At 42.4% G+C, this 22440-nt stretch overlaps 1 protein-coding gene across 1 annotated transcript in view; it reads right to left on the reverse strand.

The window, feature by feature from the left end:
* PLXNC1 (plexin C1) overlaps positions 1-22440 on the reverse strand; it is a gene marked incomplete at its 5' end in the record, with an annotated part of 88569 nt that overhangs the window by 3956 nt on the left and 62173 nt on the right. The window contains 10 exons of the mRNA XM_019543925.1: positions 318-465; positions 1276-1439; positions 3003-3110; positions 3195-3226; positions 4273-4318; positions 7883-7986; positions 9270-9447; positions 19482-19628; positions 21127-21325; positions 21917-22041. Coding sequence (XP_019399470.1) covers positions 318-465; positions 1276-1439; positions 3003-3110; positions 3195-3226; positions 4273-4318; positions 7883-7986; positions 9270-9447; positions 19482-19628; positions 21127-21325; positions 21917-22041 — 1251 coding nt within the window. The remainder of the gene's footprint in view (positions 1-317; positions 466-1275; positions 1440-3002; positions 3111-3194; positions 3227-4272; positions 4319-7882; positions 7987-9269; positions 9448-19481; positions 19629-21126; positions 21326-21916; positions 22042-22440) is intronic.

Below are 22440 nucleotides of genomic sequence, written 5' to 3' on the forward strand. Positions count from 1 at the left end.
CCTACTCCCCCCCTACCCCCCCATGAGTTGTGGCTCCACTCCCTCCCCGCTTCGCCTGGGCAGTGCCTGCCCCCTAACTCACTGTGGGAGGCCTTGATCTCCCCCCCGCACATCCCTTTCATCACACTAGACTTACCAGCTGGAGGCAGCTGTATTGGAAATTGGATTGGTATCTGCCAATATGCCTCCTTAAATATCGGCTATTGGTATTGGCCCCCAAAACCTCTATCAGTGCACCCCTATTTGGAGTTTTAACCCTAAAATATTGCATGGTTAAAAATATTTTTGCTCAGGAAACCAAGAATGCCAAGCATTACCTTCCCCAGCTGATGTTCTGTTAAAGAAAAGGCATCCATGAAAGCTTGTGCAATTACTGACAAACAACCATCTATATGTGGAGTCTTCTTAATATCAAAGACAAACTGGGGGTTCTTCAGTATATTCACCCAGAAACGAAGAGGAAGACTGGTTAGAGAAAGAACGAGCAGTTTTAATTCAACAGCTCCAATCAGATGACAAGACAACATTTGGCCTGTAGCATACTATCCAAACAGGCACAACCCTGAGGTGCTTATTTATTGCAAGGAGGAATACCAGTGAGTGTTACAAAGCTAGCAAAGCAGCCAAGCCCACCACTGTTTATTCCAGAAGCTGTTTTATACCATCATACCTCTCTAGTTGCTGTATTACAGTTACCCTGTTGGCAGATGCCTGCTTGACTACATCGGGGTTGTCAACTGGGGTACCTGTGCCCCTGGGGGTACTTGCCAAGGCCCTAGGGGGTATGCGTGGGTGAGGGGATGGAGCACCACTGCCCTCCGAGCCAGAAGCAGGGGCGAGGCAAGGGCAGCAGCACCCCTCTGCACTGCTGTTGACACCATCCATTACCCTGCGCTGTCGCTGCTCTGCATCCAGCTGCGCCCCCCAAGTCTGGCCAACCGCCAGGGGACATTTACTAAAAAAAGGCTGAAAACCCCTGGACTACATGGATCCAAGATAAGTTAGTGAGCAATTTAAAGTTTCTGAGCTTTATGAAAAATATCACTTAATAGCAACATTGCTTCCTTTTGAGTCATCACTATATGGTCACCATGTAATGCCCAGATTGTGTAAGAAAGCTTGGCGGTTAAGGGCACAGGCTTGTTATTGTAACAACTCTCATGCTCATGGTTAAAAGCATCCCATTGTAGTTTTGCAAATATATACTGAGAAAGTATGTGTGGGCCACGTGCATGCACACACACACAATATATATATATATATATATATATTTACCTGTTGGTTTTCCATATATGAACCACATCAGGATCTGTGATCTTTTTACTTTCAGCCTGAGCATCCAAGAAGTCAAAAAAGTATTTGATAGCAACAGGGGCTTTATTGTTAGGTAAGCTCCAGATGCTTCTGAAGAGCTTTTCGACAACGGAATGAATTGCAACCTGAAAAGCAAAAGAAAGAGTCATTCTACTATTATGTGAAGAGGACAAGACTTTTTGAGATGAGGGGGAGGGCAAATGCACCCCAGGGGAACTACACTTAGAAACTCAAAATGTCTTTGCGGTAAACATCTAAGGTATGGGTAAAACTGACAAATGGGATAATTGCAACTAAAAAGGAAACTGAAAACATCACTGTGAGCTGCCCTGATGTGTCACTAGTTATGTATCTTTATTTTGTCAACAGGGAAAATTGTAGTAAAACTTAAAAGGGAACCATTCATGGAAGGAATGGCTTGTGGCTGCTCTTGCTTTTTATGATGCATCAAGAAAACATCAAACTTTTTTTCTAAGATACTGTTTTTACCCTCTTTAATGATATCTGATCTGCAATACGTCACTATTCTTATTTAGGGGTTGGAGCAGGAGAGATGTTATTAAGATTTCTAGGCTAGAGCACAGGTCTAGTGGTGTTACAAGTGGATCTGCAGTTTTTCCTCCTTGCTGACGGCTTGGTGTTGTTTTAGTTTTAACCCTTGTCTACACTGCAAAGTTCTGTTGGCAAAGCTGTCAGGTAGAGGTAAGAAAAGATCACATCCCCTAGACAACATAGGTCTGCAGCAAAGCCTCTGTTGGTGGATCCGTTTTGCAGCACTGGATGTTACTAGGCCAACATTTGGGAAACATTTGGGCATAATTCACTTTTGTGGCTCTTTGGCACATGGCCCATCTCCTCTCTTTTTGGACATTAGGTACTAGCATACCACAAGCAATTATATATTAGATGATTTATAAGGCAAGGAGGGCCATAATAATCTAATCTATATACCTGCATAGAATTTCTCCCAATACATGTACTGATAACATTTTAAAATAATATGTTGCTGCTAAGAGTTTTTATATGTTGTTGGATAACTTAATAAAGAATAAACCCCTCATTAATATGTAACAAATTATTTTTTAGTGAAAGAAGCAGCTGTTGCTCCGAACATCGTCTACCATGGGAATTAGACACCCTAACTGTAGGAGATATCATCTCAAATTTCAAAATTAACTTTCAGGGTCCAATTGGAGACACTTGACTCTCAGACAGATGGCCACTGCTCTGAAAATCAGGTCTCTTTTGCTGGGCTTCTAAAACTCAGGCTTTTGAAAGTTCAGGCTGAAATCTGTCTCTCCAGTGGTTGAAATCTATGGAAATCAATAGCAAAAATTCTTTCTTTTTTTTTGCTTTTTCTGGAAGCACAAGAAAAAAAAAAATGTAAAAACTCAACAAGCCAACCCCCCATTATTTATAGGGCTTTATGCCAAAAAGGGAGGGTTGTAACTACTGGGGCGATGTGTTAATAGATACCTTTTATCTCTTCGGTTTTAGGGTTTCACTGTGCCAGTCTAAAATGCAGAAGGGTTTCTGCAGTGGGTAAAAATCTGTAGCTATCAGGGTGATTTTGCAACTTTACATTTTTAACTGCCATACCCAGAATTTGCATAATTTCCAGCCTGATTTCTGTTTGTGCTGAGCTAAGCATAAGACCAACCCTACCCTGAAATAAAACTCTCCATTACCTTGGTAGACAGCAGCTTTGTCAGATACATTTCTTTTACTTTGAATTTCTGCTTTCCTTTGGTTTTTGCTCCCTGAATATCTTTCACTGTTTCAGAGTTCGGTAAAATCTACAGTAAAAGAGTATAGATGTTATACAGACACGACCTTTCAGCATTAAATAAACCTGCCATTTAATTTTGCATTTAACTCACCAAATGACAGTATTCATCAGAGTAATCCACATCTAAAGAACAGAAAGGGGAGGGGGGAGGGGAAAGAATAAATCAGAGTCAATCAGTCACATAAATTAATGGGCATTTTTTAAGGCTAGTTTATGTTTTGACTTTTCTTTCGTGAAGTCCAAGCCTCACTGTACACTCCTAAGCAATCTAACCAGAGCTTAGGTGCCCTGAGGTGAAGAAGTGCCACACTTAGTCCCTGAACAGCACATGAGCTGAGAGGAGCTGAAGAAATGGGTGGAACGCTACTAGCAAACCCTTACCCTCCACCTGTCTTTGGTGAGCACAGCTGTGCCAGCACAAGGCTGGCATGAAGTGCTCCTTGTGTGGGAGGAATTTGCAATTCCAAGGTTTTATTCATGGTTAAAAGTCTGTGATGTAGTCAAGCCCCAGAAGGCAGGCTGAGGTCAGCTTTTGCCCTGGAAAGCACATACAGGCAAAAGGTTTCTTTTCAGAAAAATGGGCTGCAAATGGGTAAGCAGGCCATAGGGGATGGGAGAGCAAGATCAGCCTGCAGCATCCCTGGAGTATACTGCAGGGAAGCTTTGCGCCTGTGTGTATCCTGCAATTACCAGTGTGTATTGAAACAGCTGAGTCAGGAATCCTAAGCAGCTTCGAATGAGAATAATGGAACAAAAGGAGGACTCTGAAGTTGTTGTATATTGCTTATTACTATAGCTATCCAACTGCTCAGTGTCCTCAGTGCAACCTCATTCTCGGCAGCCTGTGCACCTGTGAGATTTACGCTTCCTTGTCTTGCTTAGTCTCTGCATCTTTAAGCATCCCAGTGTCTGTGATTTGCCGCTTTTCTGTCCCTTTTTTTGGCCTCCTCCCCGTGATGCCCTGCTGTGCTGCTGTCTGTCACAGACCCACCGCCAGATTAAAATAGTTGTCTCTTTTGCTTATTTCCAGTGAACTGACATGTTTCTGACAGTGTCTTCCTGAGATGCAAACTACCAGGAACAAAAATCTGTACAAAGTTATTACTAATCCTTAGGCTTTAGTTCTTTTATTAAAATCAAAATAAAACAGTTCTTGGTTGCTTTGTTACCTGGTGTTTTCTTTTTAAGGACTTTGACAGTTGCGCCATCTGAAATCTGAAAGCAAAAACAAAACATAAATATATATGTACCCGTAACTAAGGAAGACCTTGAGTTCCTTTCCTCTTCCCCATCATGCACGTTAACTCACAGTGTGAGCTGTGCCAACATCCTCTATCCACCACACAGCATTCACAGCAGGTCTCACTCAGTGCTGATTTTCAGAGTCACTGAGGTTTGAATTCCTCTCTGGAACTGTGTGAATAGCACTCCTCTGAAAACAGGTGCTTGAAGGCTTTCCCTTTTGCCAAGTTTTCCTCATTTATTCTTGCTCTGGCTATTACTCTTTAGGTTTAGTAACCCATCCCAGGCACTGTTTTGTGGTCTCCTGTATATTATTATTCCAGTGCAGTGGGGACCAACCTTTTTTGTCAGGAGTGTCACAAATGAAACCCTGTATTCTCCCTGAGTACCATTCCAAGCCCTTTCCCCTGCCAGTCTGCTGCTTTGCCCTTTCCTCCCTATTATCTGCTGCTCTTATTTCTGCACCCTGACCTATCTGCTGCTGTGTTGCCTGCTCCTTTCTCAATCTGCTGCAGGCCACGCACAGAGGCTGCCCATGCACACATGCTGCAGGCTGGCACCTCCCATGTTTCAGTGGCTTCTCTGCAGGATCGGTACAAGGATGAGGTGCCCCTTAACTCAATCCAAATCTCCACTGGGAGGTGGGGGAGAGGATGGTGTGGAAGAGCACAATGCTTAATGCCCCTTTCTGCATGGGAAGGAGAGACCTGTGGGTCTATGGGGTGTGGATGACCTGGACTCCTGTGTCTAAGAGCTGGATTCAATCTTCAGTTTACAGAGGGAATAAGATATCAGTGGCATGTAAAATTCTGCTTTGGTTTTATACGCTTGAAGCTAGCTGTCCAGGTGCCTTGAGATTTCTAGGAAAAATCCAGGTTCTCCCTCCTTGAATAAACACTGCTGTGTTCAAGCAGTAAATATTCTCTTAAAAAGAAAACAGTGAGTCACACTCTTGCCGTCAAAGAACGACTCCAAAGCTAATCCTGTGGAGCTCTCTGGCAATGCTCTGCTGTTGAATGCTGTGTTTTGCCAAGTGCTAGCATACTGTGCTCTACAATTACAAAAACGACTGGCCAGCCCTACAGCGGGAGCACTGCCAAAATAATGTAAATGTCTTTTAAAACTGTGGCAGCATGCCCAACCTGGAAACCAACTTAAACATTAAGTTAGTTTATCCAAAGCTGTGCCTCATGCCAAAGAAACCTGGCCCATACGCTTGTGCTTGAGAGATAAACATGGATATGTGTTTTTAAAGAAAAACTCTTCCTTTTATCAGGCAGTGCCTCCCTGCTCATGCACACCTACAGGAACACTTTAGCATAAAGCATTTTAAACCACTTTAATGACAAATTTTCTACAGCTAGTTTTTGTGACTTGGAACAAGCCTTCCACACAGGGGTCAGAGGGAGAATAAGACTCCATCCTACCAGGATCTTGTGCCTGGGCACACAAGTGTCAGCTGAGTTCAGTAAAGCCTTGTTTCCAACCTGGTGCCCCTTAGGCAATTCAGAGGAGAGGCAGTGCAGTATTTTACTGCTGACAGAAGGCAGTTACCTTTCAGGGGTGAGGGAGGAGCAGAGAAGAAATTGTTCTGTCTATGGGAACTGATGACAATAGGCCAGCTCAACTTTGGGCTGCATCTGAGGTACATGCTGGTCCTTTGTGTCTAAACAAAAATCTGACTAGCTGCTATTCTTTCACCATGACATACGTAAAAAAGAAGGCCTTTCTGACGCTCCTGATGCCGAAATCACTTGTTCACACCTTAATTGCTTCCATGGACAACTGAATCATTGCTGCTCTAGAAGGTCACACCTTCAGGGCCTGATGCTCTCATGTCTTTTCAGCATGGGGTACAGCCTACCTCTGCCTGTCTTCTCCTTCTGGACAGCTGCCTAGGACCCATATTCCTTTACAAGATGGGGTTAAAAAAAATATTGGATCATTGAATATTACATTCATTACAGTGTTTTTGACCTTGTACCCCTGGTTCTGCATAAATCTGAAAGCAATGACTAGAGAGCAGGTCTGAAAACTACTGCCCAAATTCATCCTTAGTGGGAGGTCCACACTCATAGTGACTACTGGATGCCTTCATGGCAACAATAGTGCAAATATAATATATGGCACACCAGTGTCTCTATACAAGAAAAGAAAGAGTAATGGAGTAAAAGGAATATGCAGAGCATGGAGTGCCAAGGAGTATTGGGAGGAAGTAGGTGAATTTTGTCTTTTGTAGAATACAGCCAAACCCTACAAAATTAAATACAAAGCCCTTGCATTAACACAACGTTAAAGCTGCTCTCTCAACTTAAAAGCTAAAAGTCAAGCATTGCAAATTGCCTAAGTCTCCAAAGATCAACAAGTGATTTTGGGTGCCTTCATGTGTTTGTACATTCAGCATGAGAGACCTGGAAGAGGCCAGATGGTACTAGTACCTTCTGGGGAAAAAAAAATTAAAAAAAAAAAAAAAAAAAAAAAATCAAGCTAGTTTAGGTTGGGTAATCAAAAAATTGTCAGTCATTTTTGAAAATGATGGCCAAGGTGCCTACAACACCATTAATGGGGCATTAGAGTTTATATATTTTCTTTTCCTGTTTTTTCAAGTGGATATATTTGCATTCTCCTTCCTATTGTTAGATGCTTCCAATAAAACTGGAGGATTAAAGGAGTCAATATTTACTGTAATATTAACTGCTCATGCATAAAATATAAGATTTTCCGTATCACACTATTTCTGGTCCGATAAAGTGAACTTATGCCTGATAGACTACCAGAAGGATTTTTATATGTGGTTGGTCAGATATAATTGGTCTAGTTAACAGTTTGCAAGGAAAAACAAACAGCCTGGAAATTAACTTGCTTTCCTACACTTGAAACATTTACATAGACAGTTACAAGAACATGGCCAGTGACCAGCTACAGCACATTCATGCTGTACAAAGAACAGAATTTGTGATTTTAACCTGTGTCCGCTACCATCTGAACATACTGAGTGCCTGCACTAGCTTTCTGTAGAAAAGGGGGCTTATATTATATCTCCACATACCAACCACATGAGGGCAAGTAATCAAATACTCAATCAGATCTAAATCTATCCATTTCTGAGCACTGTTACATATACATTCAAGTTGAAGTTGCAGGTCTCCAAATATGTACAAAATGTTAACTCACTCAAAGCAAGCTGCAACACTATATCCAAAGCATTCACATGACACAGAGTATAGGAGACAGGCAGAGGAAGGGTTGGGTTTAAGGCACTGGACTGCGACTTAAACCCAATTTGGTCTGCCACAGACTCCCTCTGGGACCTAAGGAGAGTCAAAATTTCAAAAGAGAACTCAGTATCTTCAATCAGCCAGCCTCTGATTGATCCAATTCAAGCATGGATTTTTTAAAGATGGCAGCACACACTGGTTACTTAACCCTTTTCAAAACCTGGTCTCCACTGTATTGGACATCCAGACTTACAATTGTTGGACCTGCTTTACCAGAAGAAATAGGTTCCTAATATCACTGCACTATTTTCATTCTTACCCCATAGTGACCAATGGTGTTTAGCTTTGTTTTCCCATCTTCCAGAATCGGGGAAGACTCGTCTATATCTGACAGTTCTTTTTGCTGTGCACCAGACTGAAGTTCTGTAAAACAATCACAACAGACAAACTATCACACACTAAACCAATCCCCATTCTCTGTATTTTGAATTATATATTATTTTTGGATTGATGATCCTGATCTGAGTTTTGCTAAGCACCATCTATATGCTAGTTCCTATGAGTGTGATTTTGTAGGCTCTGGACCACTTGAAGGTGTATCCCCTTAGGCCAGAGGTGTCAAACGTACAGCCTGTGGAATGGATTTGGCCTAAGACCTGGGTCATTCGGCCCTTGATGGGTGGGTGGGAGAACCTTCCTGAGGCTGTATCCAAATGTCTGGGTGTGGGAAGAAGCCCAGTGGCTTCCTAGGATGATAGCCAGGCACCCAGGTGACAGCTGCCCCACTGAAGCTCCATCAACACCATGCCACAACTTGCTCCTAGGGAGGCATACAAGTGCCCATGACGCCAGGGTCTCTTGCCACAGGGTCCTGGACCAGAAGGGAGTGTCCATGAGCCCATTCCAACCCAAGGGGCCAGCCCTGCACTAATCATCTGACCAGTGGATTGACCTTTTCCAGCATCTGGCCCATGAGGCCACCCCTGGCTCAGGCTGTTCAAACTACAAAGTATCTAGTCCAATGGTCTCCAACCTTTTAAAGTATGAGATCACTTTTTAAATTAAAGTGCAACCCAGGACCTACCACACGCCACCCTCAAGTCTCGGTCCCCACCCCCCCGCAGCAGGTCGGTCCAAGGAGGAGGGGAGGAAAGGGCGGGGGTGGTGCATGGTAGATCCTGAGTTGCACTTTAATTAAAAAAGTGATCTCGCTGCCCCCGCAGTGAGGGAGGGAGTGGAGCAGAGGCAGGGCCCAGGGTGAGTGGGGCCCTGGAAGGCTGGATGGTGGGAGGACCGGAGCCCGGGTAATTCAGAGAGCTGCGTGGGGGGCTCTCACTGCTGTGTGCACTCTGGCAGAGGCCTAGGGGGCATGTGTCCCCCCAATCTGTGGACACATTTATCCTATGAAAGGTGGTGTATTTTTAACAAGCACTAATGTGTTATATCTTAATACAGGTAAGGAAGTTGGAGTTTTCATATGCTAAGAAAGGCAAGGAACTAGGGTTTTCATATGCTAAGTGGTAGATGTAACCCTAGGGGCAAGTCCATAGTTTGACCATTAGTAGATCTGTGATTTTCCCCAAAATTTTCAATGATAGTCTTGGACTAACAGCAAAGCCTGAGGCAGATCTCTTAAATAGTAAGCTTTGCAGAGATAGTAGCAAACTAAGAGGATAATGAAGATACAGTGCAAGGCACTCACTTACCAAGACCAATTTCATCAAGCTGAAGACCATAAAGGGAGCCATTCTTATTTACAAAAGCTTGAAAGATTTTCTCCTTGGCTTGCCCTATAGTATCACAATCCAGAACACTGACTGAGATAGTCTGACAGGTATCTGCATTCTCATGATCTGGGGTTTTTTCAAAGATGATATTCAGTGTCTGAAAGAATACAAAATGTTATTCCAACTAACCGAAAATTGATATGATGCATTATATAAACCTACAGGCTTCACAGTAATGAATCAAGTGTTATATATGGGATTTAAGAAGTATACCCTTACATTATTTTATTAACAGTAAATATTGTTCATTGGAGTTAAATAGTAATCAGCAGACCTATAAAAATGGGGAGTCAGAAGAAAATGTATAACCTACATACGCTAAACAAAAATATATGTTTGACACCCCTGATCTAATGGAAACATGACTGAGGATGTGACTCAATGAGAGAAAAATTATTAAAAGAGGAAGAAACTAAAAATGTCTTTATTTTTTCCTGCTCTCATGGGAAGTAGAGAAGTTGGTTATCTCAGGCTACTGTGTAGACTGGCCTTTTCTCTTATAATTGAAATATTAACAATTGTAATAGATGTAGAGTGGTTCTTTCTGTTTTAATATCAACCACGAGTGGAAATTATCATGCTAGGGTGAGGAAAGAGAAGTATCCTACGGAGACACAAATTAACTTCATTGTTTCTGTACAAACACAAGGAGTATTAAAAATAGGAATGCACAACTGCAAACATCAGGATTTAATGAACAATAGGAGGTAATTGAAGTAAATGAGAATGACTAAATCAGGACACTGAGATGTTTAATTACCAGGATAATGAGCCTACTGAAAGGACAGACTGCATGGAACAGGAGCATATGTGGGAATGGTGAGGGTGGACACTATGCCTGAAGAACGAAGTGAAGACTGGCAGAGATGCTTTGGGTCGTGTTTGATGGGAATAGCTATTAAAAAAAAATCATAAATTAATATTAAATGACTTGGGGCTGGAAGTGATATTAAAATACAAAAAAGCACCTGTCAATTGTTAGAGCTGACTACAGTGTAACATTAAAAAGTTTTCCCATAGAAACCTGCATCCATCAGAACTCAGCTGCTTCTCTCCAGAAGGAGCTGAGCCCTACTACCTAAGTGCAGAAGTCATTGCATTGACTTTAACAGGCTTTGCGTTATGGGCCTGTAGACTATTAGAACTGCATGGACAAGGATGACCGTATCAGATTTTATCTATGGAAAAACTCCTGTTGAATTTGTATCTGGCCTCTAGTTCATTCTACTCTGAGTAGCGGAACTCCTAGCTTAACTGTCTTTGGTAATATTAATTCTCTCGCCACAGTCAATTCTTCTTCCCCTTCCTGGAAATATAATCCAGCTGATTTTGTAACCTTTCAATTTAACTCTTGTTTTTGAAACAACAAAAGCAAAGCTTCTCTCTCCTCTGTTGCATCTGTTTTTTCAGCATTTACATTCTCATATTTTTCCATGAAAAGTGCTGTACAACCTCCTCATAAATCAGTCTGCCAGAAATTGAGCCCTCCGTATCTACACTGTCCACCAGAAAAAAGCAACAATTACCATTCTTTACGGTAAACTTCAAGAAGGAGGAAGATATGCAGAAGTGTCTGAACTGCCACAGCACACTACCCTTTCCCTGGGATTACCTTGATTGAATCTAGCTTTGTGGCTACCTTAATTAAGACAAAATAGCTAATAGCTGCTAGGGTGTTAAGCCAAATCCAACACAAATCAGAAGGAACAAAAAGTTGCTCAACATGGTGGCTGTTCAGTAGTCTATTGTAGGACAGTTTGGTTGTCTCCATTCAGTTCCTTTGGAACAAGGGTCCACCTATCAAAGCTGTCCAATTGGTACCTGGTAGTTACACTCAGCAGAGGTCTAAGACTAAGTGCAGTGAGATGGAATGACTAATTTACATAGAAACCAAGACTTCAAATTCTGGTCAAAGCATATTTGCTGTGAGATATGGAGACCTATGCACTGCTGCCTCCCATATTATGTGGACTTTGGTTTCTAGGCCTGTCAGTTGGAAGGCTGACCAGAAAATTCTGGGGACAGGAAGCAGTTCTTGCTTCTGCCTAACATCTCTCACTCCCTCCAAACAGCACCTTCAGGCTACTAGAAAACAGGAGTAAGCAATCGTCATTCACAACAATGTAATACTGCAAACCTGGCAGAAACCTGGCTTATTATGGGCTAAACCAAAAAAAAAAATCTGCCATTTCTTTTCTGCTCACTGAGCTTTCACCCTTGAGGAAGACAATCCTCATGACATTAAAAAGTTTCATGTTAGTTGATGAGTAAAAGGAGCTTTTGAGATGTCAAGAACAACTGGTATGGAGAATCTCGAAATGTGACCACATGTAGCAGGACAAAAGAACGATTAACACTAAAAACAGAAATAAATGGCAATTAGCACTCCACCTTGCTATCCAAATAACAACAGCCAATTAAGGCTCACAACAGCTCTGTAGGGTAGGGAACATTGTTCTTCCCTATTTTACCAATCAAGAAATGAGACAAAGCAGAATTATGTCATTTGCCTAAGGGCAGTAACCGCAAGAACTGGGATAAGAACTAGAAAGTCCTGGCTCCCTGTCCAAAAGTTCTGCTCAACATTTATTTTGGATCTATTGCTATAAATTAAAAAAACCAAAACACTTAAGTACCATGGTCACAGTACCATCATTAACAGTACTCAGATACCTGACATTTTCAGAGACTTCTATCCCACAGGTGCCTAAGTTTTCATTTACTAACATTTGCAAAGCTGCTGAAGAACTGGCACTCATCTCTACAGCTAATGAGCTGCTTGGAGCCAGCCCTAGGTCCAGTACATGGTCCCTACTGGACCCTGCATGCCTGGATTGGGCCCAGGGGCCTAAAGGCCTCTCCCTTCCCCCTCCTGGCCCTGTGTAGTGGAATCAAGCTCTGGATCCCATGCTACCCTCATCTGGCCTCATATGCTTGGATCTGGCCAATTGGCTGGGGATCAAGCACACCTGACTTGCAGGATTCTCGGTAGAAAATCATTTTTAGAAGGATGAAACAAAATTCCAGAGCAGCAGGCTGCCTAGTGGTTATACCCCATTGCCTCACTGAGCAGAGACCTACACTTAAGGATCTAGGGTTTTCTAAAATTTAAAAATTCATTCAATTATTAGTAAAACCATCAACTACTTTGAACTGCCAAGCAACAGAGGATCAGCCACAGAAAAGAAAACAACCCATGAATTCTTTCATCCCACACACAAATAGCAGTGCTTTCATGCTTCTTCTTCTCCAGAAGCCTTGGTTAAGAGACTGTACATTGCAGTAAGCCCTGAAGGTTTCCGTAGTCAAGGTACTGCTAAGTAGAGTAGCGAAGGAGACAAAATGGGTTTGAAAGCTGAAAATCCCTCATAAAAATAATTTGCTGGTGCTGTTCAGGCTTGGGAGCTTTAGCTTTTAGCTGTGACAATACTGCATAGGAAGGCAATCTGTTAAATAGGCAGAATTTAAATACCACCCCTAAAATGGGGGTAATGATATTTCTGTCTCTCAGGAATACTGGAAAGTGCTCAGATAACAAGCAATATGTAAGCTAAAGTGAACAAGCTAAACTGCAAATGAGCCTCTTTTTCTGCTATAATTCTTTGTAGAAAATCATTTCAGGGTGATGAAACAATATATGACCCAGTAAGAAAAATCATAAAACACATTTAGCCTGCCTGAATGTAAAATGCCTGACTTTAACAAGTCTTAATCATAAACCAATTAACTTCAGAAGCACCATATTTATACACAGATTGTAAAGGTGGAGAAGTCATTGGTGAGTGCCAGAAAATTCAGAAATGGCTCTTAGGATTGATAAAGACCCTGAAAGTCAGACAACATTAAGCCAAATAGATGCATGGAAACCTTGGAGAAACATGATCAGGCATTTTTCAAAGTCCTTTAGCTTTGTAAGGGAAACTCAAAAAAAGGACAAGTTAATTTATGGAAAGACTCAGGAGGAAATTACAGGCCGTCTAGCATAACCCTGTAATATCCAGAGTTGAGATTCGTGGACTAGAAATTAGTGGCTAGCAGCAGGAAGTCACAACTCTCTGCACTGAAGGATTAAAACAGGTTGCAAGAAAGACTTAAAGACTATTTTAAGAAGAAACAGGCAAATACTTGGGAGGGAAAGACTTGATTGTGGATTGGCTCAGAAATTGCCTGAGAGACTGGGAAAAAAAAGAACATTTTTCACCCTCGTATGAACATAACAATGAGGTCTGAAGACTGAGGACTTTTTTTGGATTTACACTTGCTTCTGAAAATGAACAGCAAGCCATGAATGAGTATCTAAGTGACATACTATTAAAACAGCAGCAGATGGCAAAAGAGCTGTGATTAAAACAGAAATTGATGTAAAATAATGTTTTTCCTCTAAGAACATAAAGATCATCTGTGAAACGGGAAGGAGGTACTATATACAGCACATAGTTTTTCACTCTAGCTCTATATTAAACTATAAAGACTTCTGTATGTTATTTCAACTGTCTCATTTGTAAACCGAAGGCATTTCCATGTACCAGACGGAGCGAAAAACTGAGACGGAATGTTGTTCATTAAAAAAGTGTTAAAAAAACTTGAAAACAAAAAGACTTGTGTTAGATGCAAAGAGGTTAGTAGCTGTTAGTCTGAAGTCAGGGAGAAGCTAGAGCAGAGTGGTGGGACCTTAGGGCATCTTTACATGTGCTCCCAGGATGGTGGAGGGGCATTTTAATTGCAGCAACTTCAATAGCCACTCTAATTAAAATGCCCGCTGCATCTCGTGTATTCAGTGTCCCACACTTCAAAATGGCAGTGGGGGTGCTTTAACTAAAGCTCGTTCAATGAGTTTTAGTTAATGCACCCCCACCACCATACTGAAGCACAAGAATGCTGATGCACAAGACACAGAGGCTGCTGGAAGCTGCCGTGATGTGCTGCAATTACAGCGCGTCAGAGCAGCATCTCCGCGTGTCTACAGGCACCTTTAGAGACTAACTGCTTCAGAGAAGCTTTGGTAGGCAGCTCTATTTCATCAAATGCTATGAATGGACTCAGTAGTCTCTCCTCCCCCATTCCTTTCCTATTTAAAACACTGCTTTCTCCAGTCCACTCACAGCATCTGATGAAACATGACAAAAGTGCAGTGAACATGAAGACATCAGCCCAGTTTATGTCTTTTCTACAGCAGTAAGCACAATCATCAACCAAAAGCTTCCTCAAAGACTCTAGATTAGCTAAAAAATGCTACAGAAAATGATACAGAACTTAATCCTTGATTTGACCAGTAATTGATGGGGAAAGGAGCATGTTCACCATGCACACTGTTCAATTTTGTCTTATAATTCAGTTTTCTGTGATCTCCACAATGCACAGTGGATGTAAAGGCTGCTGATGGACACCCTTCAAAAGTTGCAAGATCCTTAAGAGTTCCTTTATACCTAACAAAATGTGAGCATCAGGCTCGGATCTAGCGTAGCTTATTTGGAAACTGGTTCTATTTCTGTCCTCTCCAGCCCACCCATTATTCCTCCTTTGTAGATTAAAGGCTTCCAAAAACCAGACATTGAATAGTGTCTTGTAGGAGCTTCCTCTCCCTTGGAAAGTCCTTTATGTTAGGAAAGCACTGACCTGACTTAATATTTTGAACAATCTTTGTACAGGACAAACATGTCCTAGCTTACAGACAGGCCATGTAGAGACTACGGATTCTTTTCCCTTTACCTGGTTTAGCTTATCTGACCCCTTTGTTCCTATGGGGTTACAACTTGTTTGCCTCTCTCAGCACAGCCTCTCCCCTCCCTTCTCTTTTGTATGCTAACCACTCCTCCTATTTCACAGCTGTCAGGAAATAACAGGATGTATAAAGCCAACACCAAAGGATAGCCTGTACTTACTGGCTGGCATAATACCACCTGATAGCAGAAGAAAGGTAGCGAGCCAAAAAGATCAGAGCAGATGGAAGACTTCAGGCATCAACTTGATGGTCACACAGAAGTAACTAAATGGCTTAAAGTGTGAAAGAGTTTTGTGACCAGTGTTGCACCCTTGGACCTGATAGCTAATGGGGCATGACTGAGGCCCATTATGGAAGGAAAGATTATACGCAATCAGATGCCCTGAAATGGAAGCCCAGGAGGACCTTCCAAGAGGGGCTGATGCAGACTAGTTAATATGCTGATGTCTGAACCACCTGCATATGCAAACTGGGAAATCAAAAACAAACATTATCAAACGTGGCTACTTGAATAATATGAATATATGCAAGTGCAGTGAAGTGCTGACCATGGAGCACCGGCTCATTTGCCAACTCCTTGGCAAGACCTGTACTAAGGAGAACGTCACTGTAGCAATGGAAAGAGCCACTGCTTGTGCAGAGTTCTGGAAAAACATCTAATTTATGACAAGGAGAAGGAGAAGACTATGATGATGACACCTATTTGATAGCCTGCTCTGTACATGTCCTTTCACAGCATCACATGAAATGAGCTTTGGCTTATGAAAGCTTATGCATCTCTGATCCATTTAGTCTAAGGTGAACCTCTATCCTCCCTTCTGCCAATCTACCAGTTTTCTTCCACTTTAATTGTGCATGGCTGGTCTGGGCAACCCAGCCAATTATAGCAAGACGGGAAAGACAAAGCCATCCTTTGAGTTTCTTCTATTTTTATTATCAACTGCCTGAAAAATTTCATGAACTGCAACCAGGTCTCTCTCCCTACCCTGAGCTACTCACTTCCATTAACAAAAATAACTCTACCTGGCCAAGACCTGAGGTTTATGAAACCCAGCAGTGTTGAGTTTATGAAAACACTAGCAACACCAGGGTCCAGAGCCCTCTGAACTGTAAAGCATGCTAGTCCCACTATCACAAAAGCTCAAATTGTGATCCCGTATTTATAGGTACAGAAATAAGTTTCTATTCCACAACATGAGGCAAGCACTCTTTTATGCCTCTTACTACTGTTTTCAATAAGAATTTGGCCTGATACTACATTGTGGGGTGAAGTGAACACTTGGGAGGGTAGGGAACAATTGCAGGCAGACTTGGACAGGTTAGAAAAATGGGTAGAACACAATAGGAGGCAGTACAACAAGGACAGGTGCAGAGTGCTGCACCTAGGGCATAAAAATATCCAGCACACTTACTGGCTGGGAAGTCACCCTCTCAGCAGCACAGAAGCTGAAAGGGATCTCAGAGTCATACTGGACTCCAAGATGAACATGAGTCGTCAGTGTGATGAAATCATCAGCAAAGTTAACCGCAATTTATCATGCATCAGCAGATGCGTGACAAATAGAACCAAGGTGATACTTCCCCTCTATGAGGCATTGGTCAGACTGCAGCTGGAGTACTGCATCCAGTTTTGGGCACCGTACTTCAAGAAGGATGTTGATAGACTCAAGAGGGTCCAGAGGAGGGCCACTCGTATGGTTAGGGGCTTACAGGCCAAGCCTTATGAGGAGAGCCTGAGGGACCTGGACCTCTTCAGCCTCCGCAAGAGAAGGCTGAGAGATGATCTTGTCACTACCTACAAATTCATTAGGGGGGCACAGCAAGGAATCACAGATGCTCTGTTCACCAGGGCATCTCTTGGGGTAACAAGGAACAATTGTCATAAATTGACAGGGAGCAGATTTTGGCTATACATCAGGAAAAACTTCATGGTAAGGGTGGCCAAAACTTGGAAAGTGTGTCCAAGGGAGGTGGTGCTGTCCCCTACCTTGGGGGTCTTTAAAAGAAGGCTGGATAGGCATCTGGCTGGGGTCATCTGCCCAGGCAGGGGGTTGGACTCTTTCCTGCCCAGGGCAGGGGGTTGGACTTGATGATGTTGAGGTCCCCTCCAACCCTAGCATCTAGTTTTGAAAATCCCACAAGTTGTCTAGTCTATGTATCTTCAGGTATCTACATACCTTTAAAAACCTGGCTCTTGGGATCTAAATATTTGTAGCTGTGCCTTTCTTAAATCAACCACCTCTATGGCTGCCTACCATTCTCCTTTTGTTGCTTTTGTACTTTGCTCTGAATAGTTCTTAAAGTGATTTTCAGTTGGCAGCTGTTGTAGGGTAACGGGAGAAAAATGTACTCATATGGGTAATACAATAAAAATTTCACAAAATATCAGAAGATTCGCAATATAAATATGAGTTGGCAACTACGCATATACCCAGATGAACCTAGGTCAAGGCACTTTGACTGAGGCTGAAAGAAGACTGCAATTTTGTAAGCAATGACTTCTTTGTGAAGGCAGCAAGCAGCATATCTGATCTTTCAGACACACCCAACTCTACATCCAATGTGTTTGTGTCCCACCCTCCTGCATGTAACAAACGATAAACAAGAAAGCCAAGAGTAATCGCTCTTCCATTTCATCTTCCTACTCCTTACTATATACATCCTACCCTTGAAGAGGAGAAGCAGAAAGAAGATATGTACGCAGCTAGTTGCCTACCCACATGTAAGGCAACCAGCCAAGTTCCCCACCCAAGTCCTTTTCATGGCACAATTTTATTCTTCGTCTTAAAATCTATGAAAAACATCAGACAAAAGCCTACCCTGGGCTGCAGTTCCAACAGGCCCCTCCTTTTTAATTATATTGCAAGGGCCTGTTTCCCTTTGGAAGCCTTTTATAAAGAACACCTGATAACCTTCCAGATGGATCTTAGAATAGAGCTGGACATTAAGGGGGCAGGCTGCCCTGTCAAAGTAGCAGAATCCCATTTTAGTGATAAAGACAATCAAGAACAAAGGAGGCTGGATTTACTAAGCAAGGCAGTGGATCACATTCTAACAAAGATTTTTGATCCTCCACTTCTATTCATGATCATGTGGATCTCCTTCCTTTCTGAATCTTACAGATTACTTCCCCTCTCTTTTCTTACAAAATGCCACATAGCAGCAGCAACTGCATGCAAGGAAAAATAACAGCAGGAAAAAATTCAGGGCAGCCTTTAGCAGGAACTATGTACTGCACTCCCTTAGGAGTAAACTCCTTTCGGTATGTGTTAGGGCTAGAAATAAGGAGAACCACCTATTAAACAAGACTTGCTGCCTTTCTCTGAACCAATAGCAGCTGGTCAGTTGCTTACATAATTATTGGCTTTTATATCCTGCAACACTGTACACTGGGACATGCAAAATTTTGTGCATCAACAAGTATTTGTTACAAAAGCAGCAGAACAAACAAAGCAAACTACCCTAATGTTATATTACACAGGGGCTAGAACATGCGATTGCTTTTTCCAATGGACTTTCCTTAAAACAGGTATTTTGCTGACTGTGCTTGAAATAGCTCTAAATGATGCTTTCAATAATAGCTGGATTGCAACTATAAGAAGTGCTGGTTACAAATCATAAAACACAACAGTTTTTGCTATTTGGGCATTTGGAAATCTTGCAGAGAAAGTTATCAGTATCAATAAACTGTGGGGGAAAACATGCCTGGTTTCCTGCCAGCTCATCTGGTGAGGAACCTGGACTTGAGGGGCTGTAGCTCTGAGGCAGTGTGAACAGGCCTCCAACTCATAGTTGCAGAAGCTGGGACAGCTCCACTATGTGGACTGCCCCCGGACTGAGGAACCCAGGACTTCTAGACTCCCCGATGCAAAGGCAGGATCTGCAAGCTTTAGAAGTCCAGGAAGTTCCAGCTCCAAGTGAAACGCTTTGGAGAAAGACCCCTTGCAGCGCCGGGAGCTTGGAAGCCCTGAAACCCCTAACTGTACCCAGGACTTTCCAGGCTTCCAGTTTCAGTTTGTAATTCGCAGTTAAATTACAGAAAGGCTCCGAGTGAATTACTGACTCGGACGGCTATGTAGCAAGAAAATACAATAACAAAATGAAGCACATTGCAACACAACCAACCTTCCTTCTGTTCATTTGATTAGCGTAATCGGGTTTAAATTCATAGGGTACTTTATGTGTTCTTCAGTACACTTTATAAGTGGAAGGAAATCTTAATACCATAAGACCACATTATTTTTTGGTTAAACCCAGGCTAATTAGAGCTCACTGTACTTCTGCAACTGTGTCAGTAATTGATACCATTTCTATCACTACCTCTGAGAGCCTTAATTTTGCTTCCTGTCAAAAGGGGAATGTTATAGCTTCTTTCAACATTTGGAGGGAAACTGGACCGGGAAACCTACCAATGTGCTGAATTCAGTCACTTGCCACAGCAGCCAGTCTTCATTTAGTGTGTTGAGGGCTTTGCAAGTTATTATATCCACAGGACCTTTGTTTATCCTCTGATTCAGGGCTGTCACAAGCAAATAAAAAGTTTCACCAACCGTCTCCTAAAAAATAAAGCCAACAGGCAAGAAGTTTACCTCTGTGTTTGTAGTCTCACAGAAACTCTAACTGGATGCCAACAACTTGAAGTCCGTCAAGTTCAACAAACAAAGGCAACTTCCATTTGACCAATTTGTTCAGCTGCCCTGTAATGCATAAACTAATATCTGACCAGGTTCATCTATTGATCTGTATTCTTTCCCTTCCTTGCCTCGGTGTGAAGGACGAGGGTGAACTACAGATCCCACCCAGGGCTTCTAGTATGACCTCTCTAAGACCTATGTTACCCACAAGCACCCATGAAGCCGCTGATGGAAAGAGTGTACTTTCACATCTCTCCTGATATGGTTTCCTCAGCTTCTGGAGCTCTCCTAGAGGGACTTGCCTTTGTCTCCCTAGCTCCAGCTGCTTCTTCTAGTGTGCAGAGAGGAACCTTTCCACACTTTGCAACCTCTTCTCCACAGTCAGCAACTGGAGGTGTGCACACATGCCCCTGTGTTGTCTGCTTTCCCAGTCTGGTGAGAAAAAGAAGGGTATTGCCTTCCTTCCTCACCAGGCTTTGGCCTTAAGGTCTCATGGAAGGGGAAGTGAAGAAGAAATTGCTTTCTTCCACTTCAGCCTTATTCCCATTATCTCCCAAATCCAGCAAGTAGTCTGGGAATAATGGGGATCCCTTCTTGTGCATCTCTCTTCCTCCACCCTCTGCAGGATACCTTATATCCCAAGATTACCCCAGCTCTTCCAGTCAATGAAGAGGAATGAGGGTTGAAGAACATATCTCACTTGACTGCTCTCTGGCTCTGTGCTGGATGGAGTCCCAGAAAATGGACCCAAAGAGCTCTGCTGCTTTTTGCAATAGAAAACCCCCCCACCCTTTTGCAGCATCTAGAGCAGAGCATGTAAATTCCTACCAAGGCATGGCATGGAAGTGATAGCATCATTTTAGTGCATGAGGCAGGAAGTATAACCAAACACTGAAACCATACACAAAATGCTACCACATCCACTAGATGAAACACTACATGAAACAAACAGAAAAATGGGTGAGGGCATTTCACCCCCCAAGCTCTTTCAGTTCTAGTAGTTTAAGTGCTCTTTGTAATAATACCAGCTAAAAGCCAAGACAGAAATGCTTTTTTTCAAAATGACAGTTGTTATGGAGAAGGCTTCACTGTGCATTCTGATTACAGTGCAACTCTTCTGACATTACCAAAAAAGTATTTGAGAAGCAAATACCAGGATGGCAAACTGATCTAACCCCAAGCCCTCGAGGTTGATGACTATTATTGTTATTTAGAGAGCTGCTCTTTTCTTGCACACGCAGGGTGATAGCTGCCCATGGAGTAATCAAGACTTGAGCAATGCATATTAATAGCATGGAGTGCTAGGTACAGTGCACTGAACAGAAGGTCTATCGAAGTTGCATAAGGAAAAAGTCTGTAGTCTCTCTGTTAAAAACATTCCTTGTTCTTGCCTCTTATATTGTGGAAAGATCAAACTTACCCGGAGGAAACCAGAAAGACAAACGGACATCCAGTTTGTTAGCAGTTTTTCTACCACTGATTCTGTGCGCCTTAGCATGAGCTTAGGTTGCACGTTGCTAGACTGCTCCATCAAGTCCTTTGTCAAGACTTCTAGAATATGGGTTAGGTAGACTAGCTTAGTTTGTAGTGCAATGGTCAAGTAGGAAGCAAACAAACACCTGTTTACAAAAAATAAAGACAAAGCTAAATGGATTTGGATTTTGCTTTTCCAATCATCTATGACAAGTGAAAGGAGTCAGAAGCCTTTCATAATAGTTTACTGTGACAATTGTTCAGATGAGCATATATCTTCAGGTTATGCCTATACATTCTGAATCTTCATTCGTTAGGGACCAAAAATATGAAGTGTGAAGGAACATCTGGTCTAGAGATTTTAAAACATAATTTATACATCTGAACTCTGTTCTAAAGAATAACAGTATCTAGTTCAAGGCAAGAGAAGTTTCAGATCATAAAACCGTAGATAAAAATGCAGGAAGTTCTTACAGTTTTGAGGTGAAGTGTCTTCCTGCCTTACTACATGTTTACATATCTACATTTGCTGATTTCTATTGGTAATTACTTGTTTCATGGCAATTTGTTCTTACCTTGTGAATTTAAAAAAAGACAATGAATGTGGGGAAAGATTTGGAAATATTTAGGTCTATGCTGTATAGAATGAAATTATATCTGTGGGTCATAGCCTGTTGGGTTTTTTTTTAATTCTAAGGTTTGAGCAGAATAAACATAACAACATAATAATACTATACCTATCTTTCACCGAGAAGGTTTTCTGCTTTTCAAGGGTGTGAATGAGAGTAACAAGAAAATTCTTGTTACAAATTAAAGTCTGTAACAGAGTGAGGCTTTCATCCTTGTGAGTTTGGTCTCTGTCCTGGAAAAGTTAAACAAAAATTAAAGTAAACTGTATTTTTGCATATCATAGATTGGTGGCTGTCAACCAGGGGTACGCATATCCCTAGGGGTACTTAAAAAGGTTTCAGGGAGTACGCAGAACTGACGTGGCCAATAATATAAGATAAATGCCATGTGTGCCTGGTGAGCAGCCCAGCAGCATGGAGAGCAGCTGGGTCTGGCTGATAAGTCTGTTGTGAGGGAAGGGGCGTGGGGGGGCAGATCAGACTCTAGGGGGGGATGGAGTGGGGCAAGGCCTGCCCAGCTGGGGCAGAGCACAGTACTGAGCCACACACAGGGGGGCAGCTCCTGCCATTACACACACCCCCAGGAGGGCATGGGGGGGGGCACGTGCCCCCAGGTCTGCACATGGGGTGAA

This window comes from Crocodylus porosus, unplaced genomic scaffold, assembly GCF_001723895.1.
Source record: "Crocodylus porosus isolate Cpor-Errol unplaced genomic scaffold, CroPor_comp1, whole genome shotgun sequence".
Taxonomy (NCBI): Eukaryota; Metazoa; Chordata; order Crocodylia; family Crocodylidae; genus Crocodylus; species Crocodylus porosus.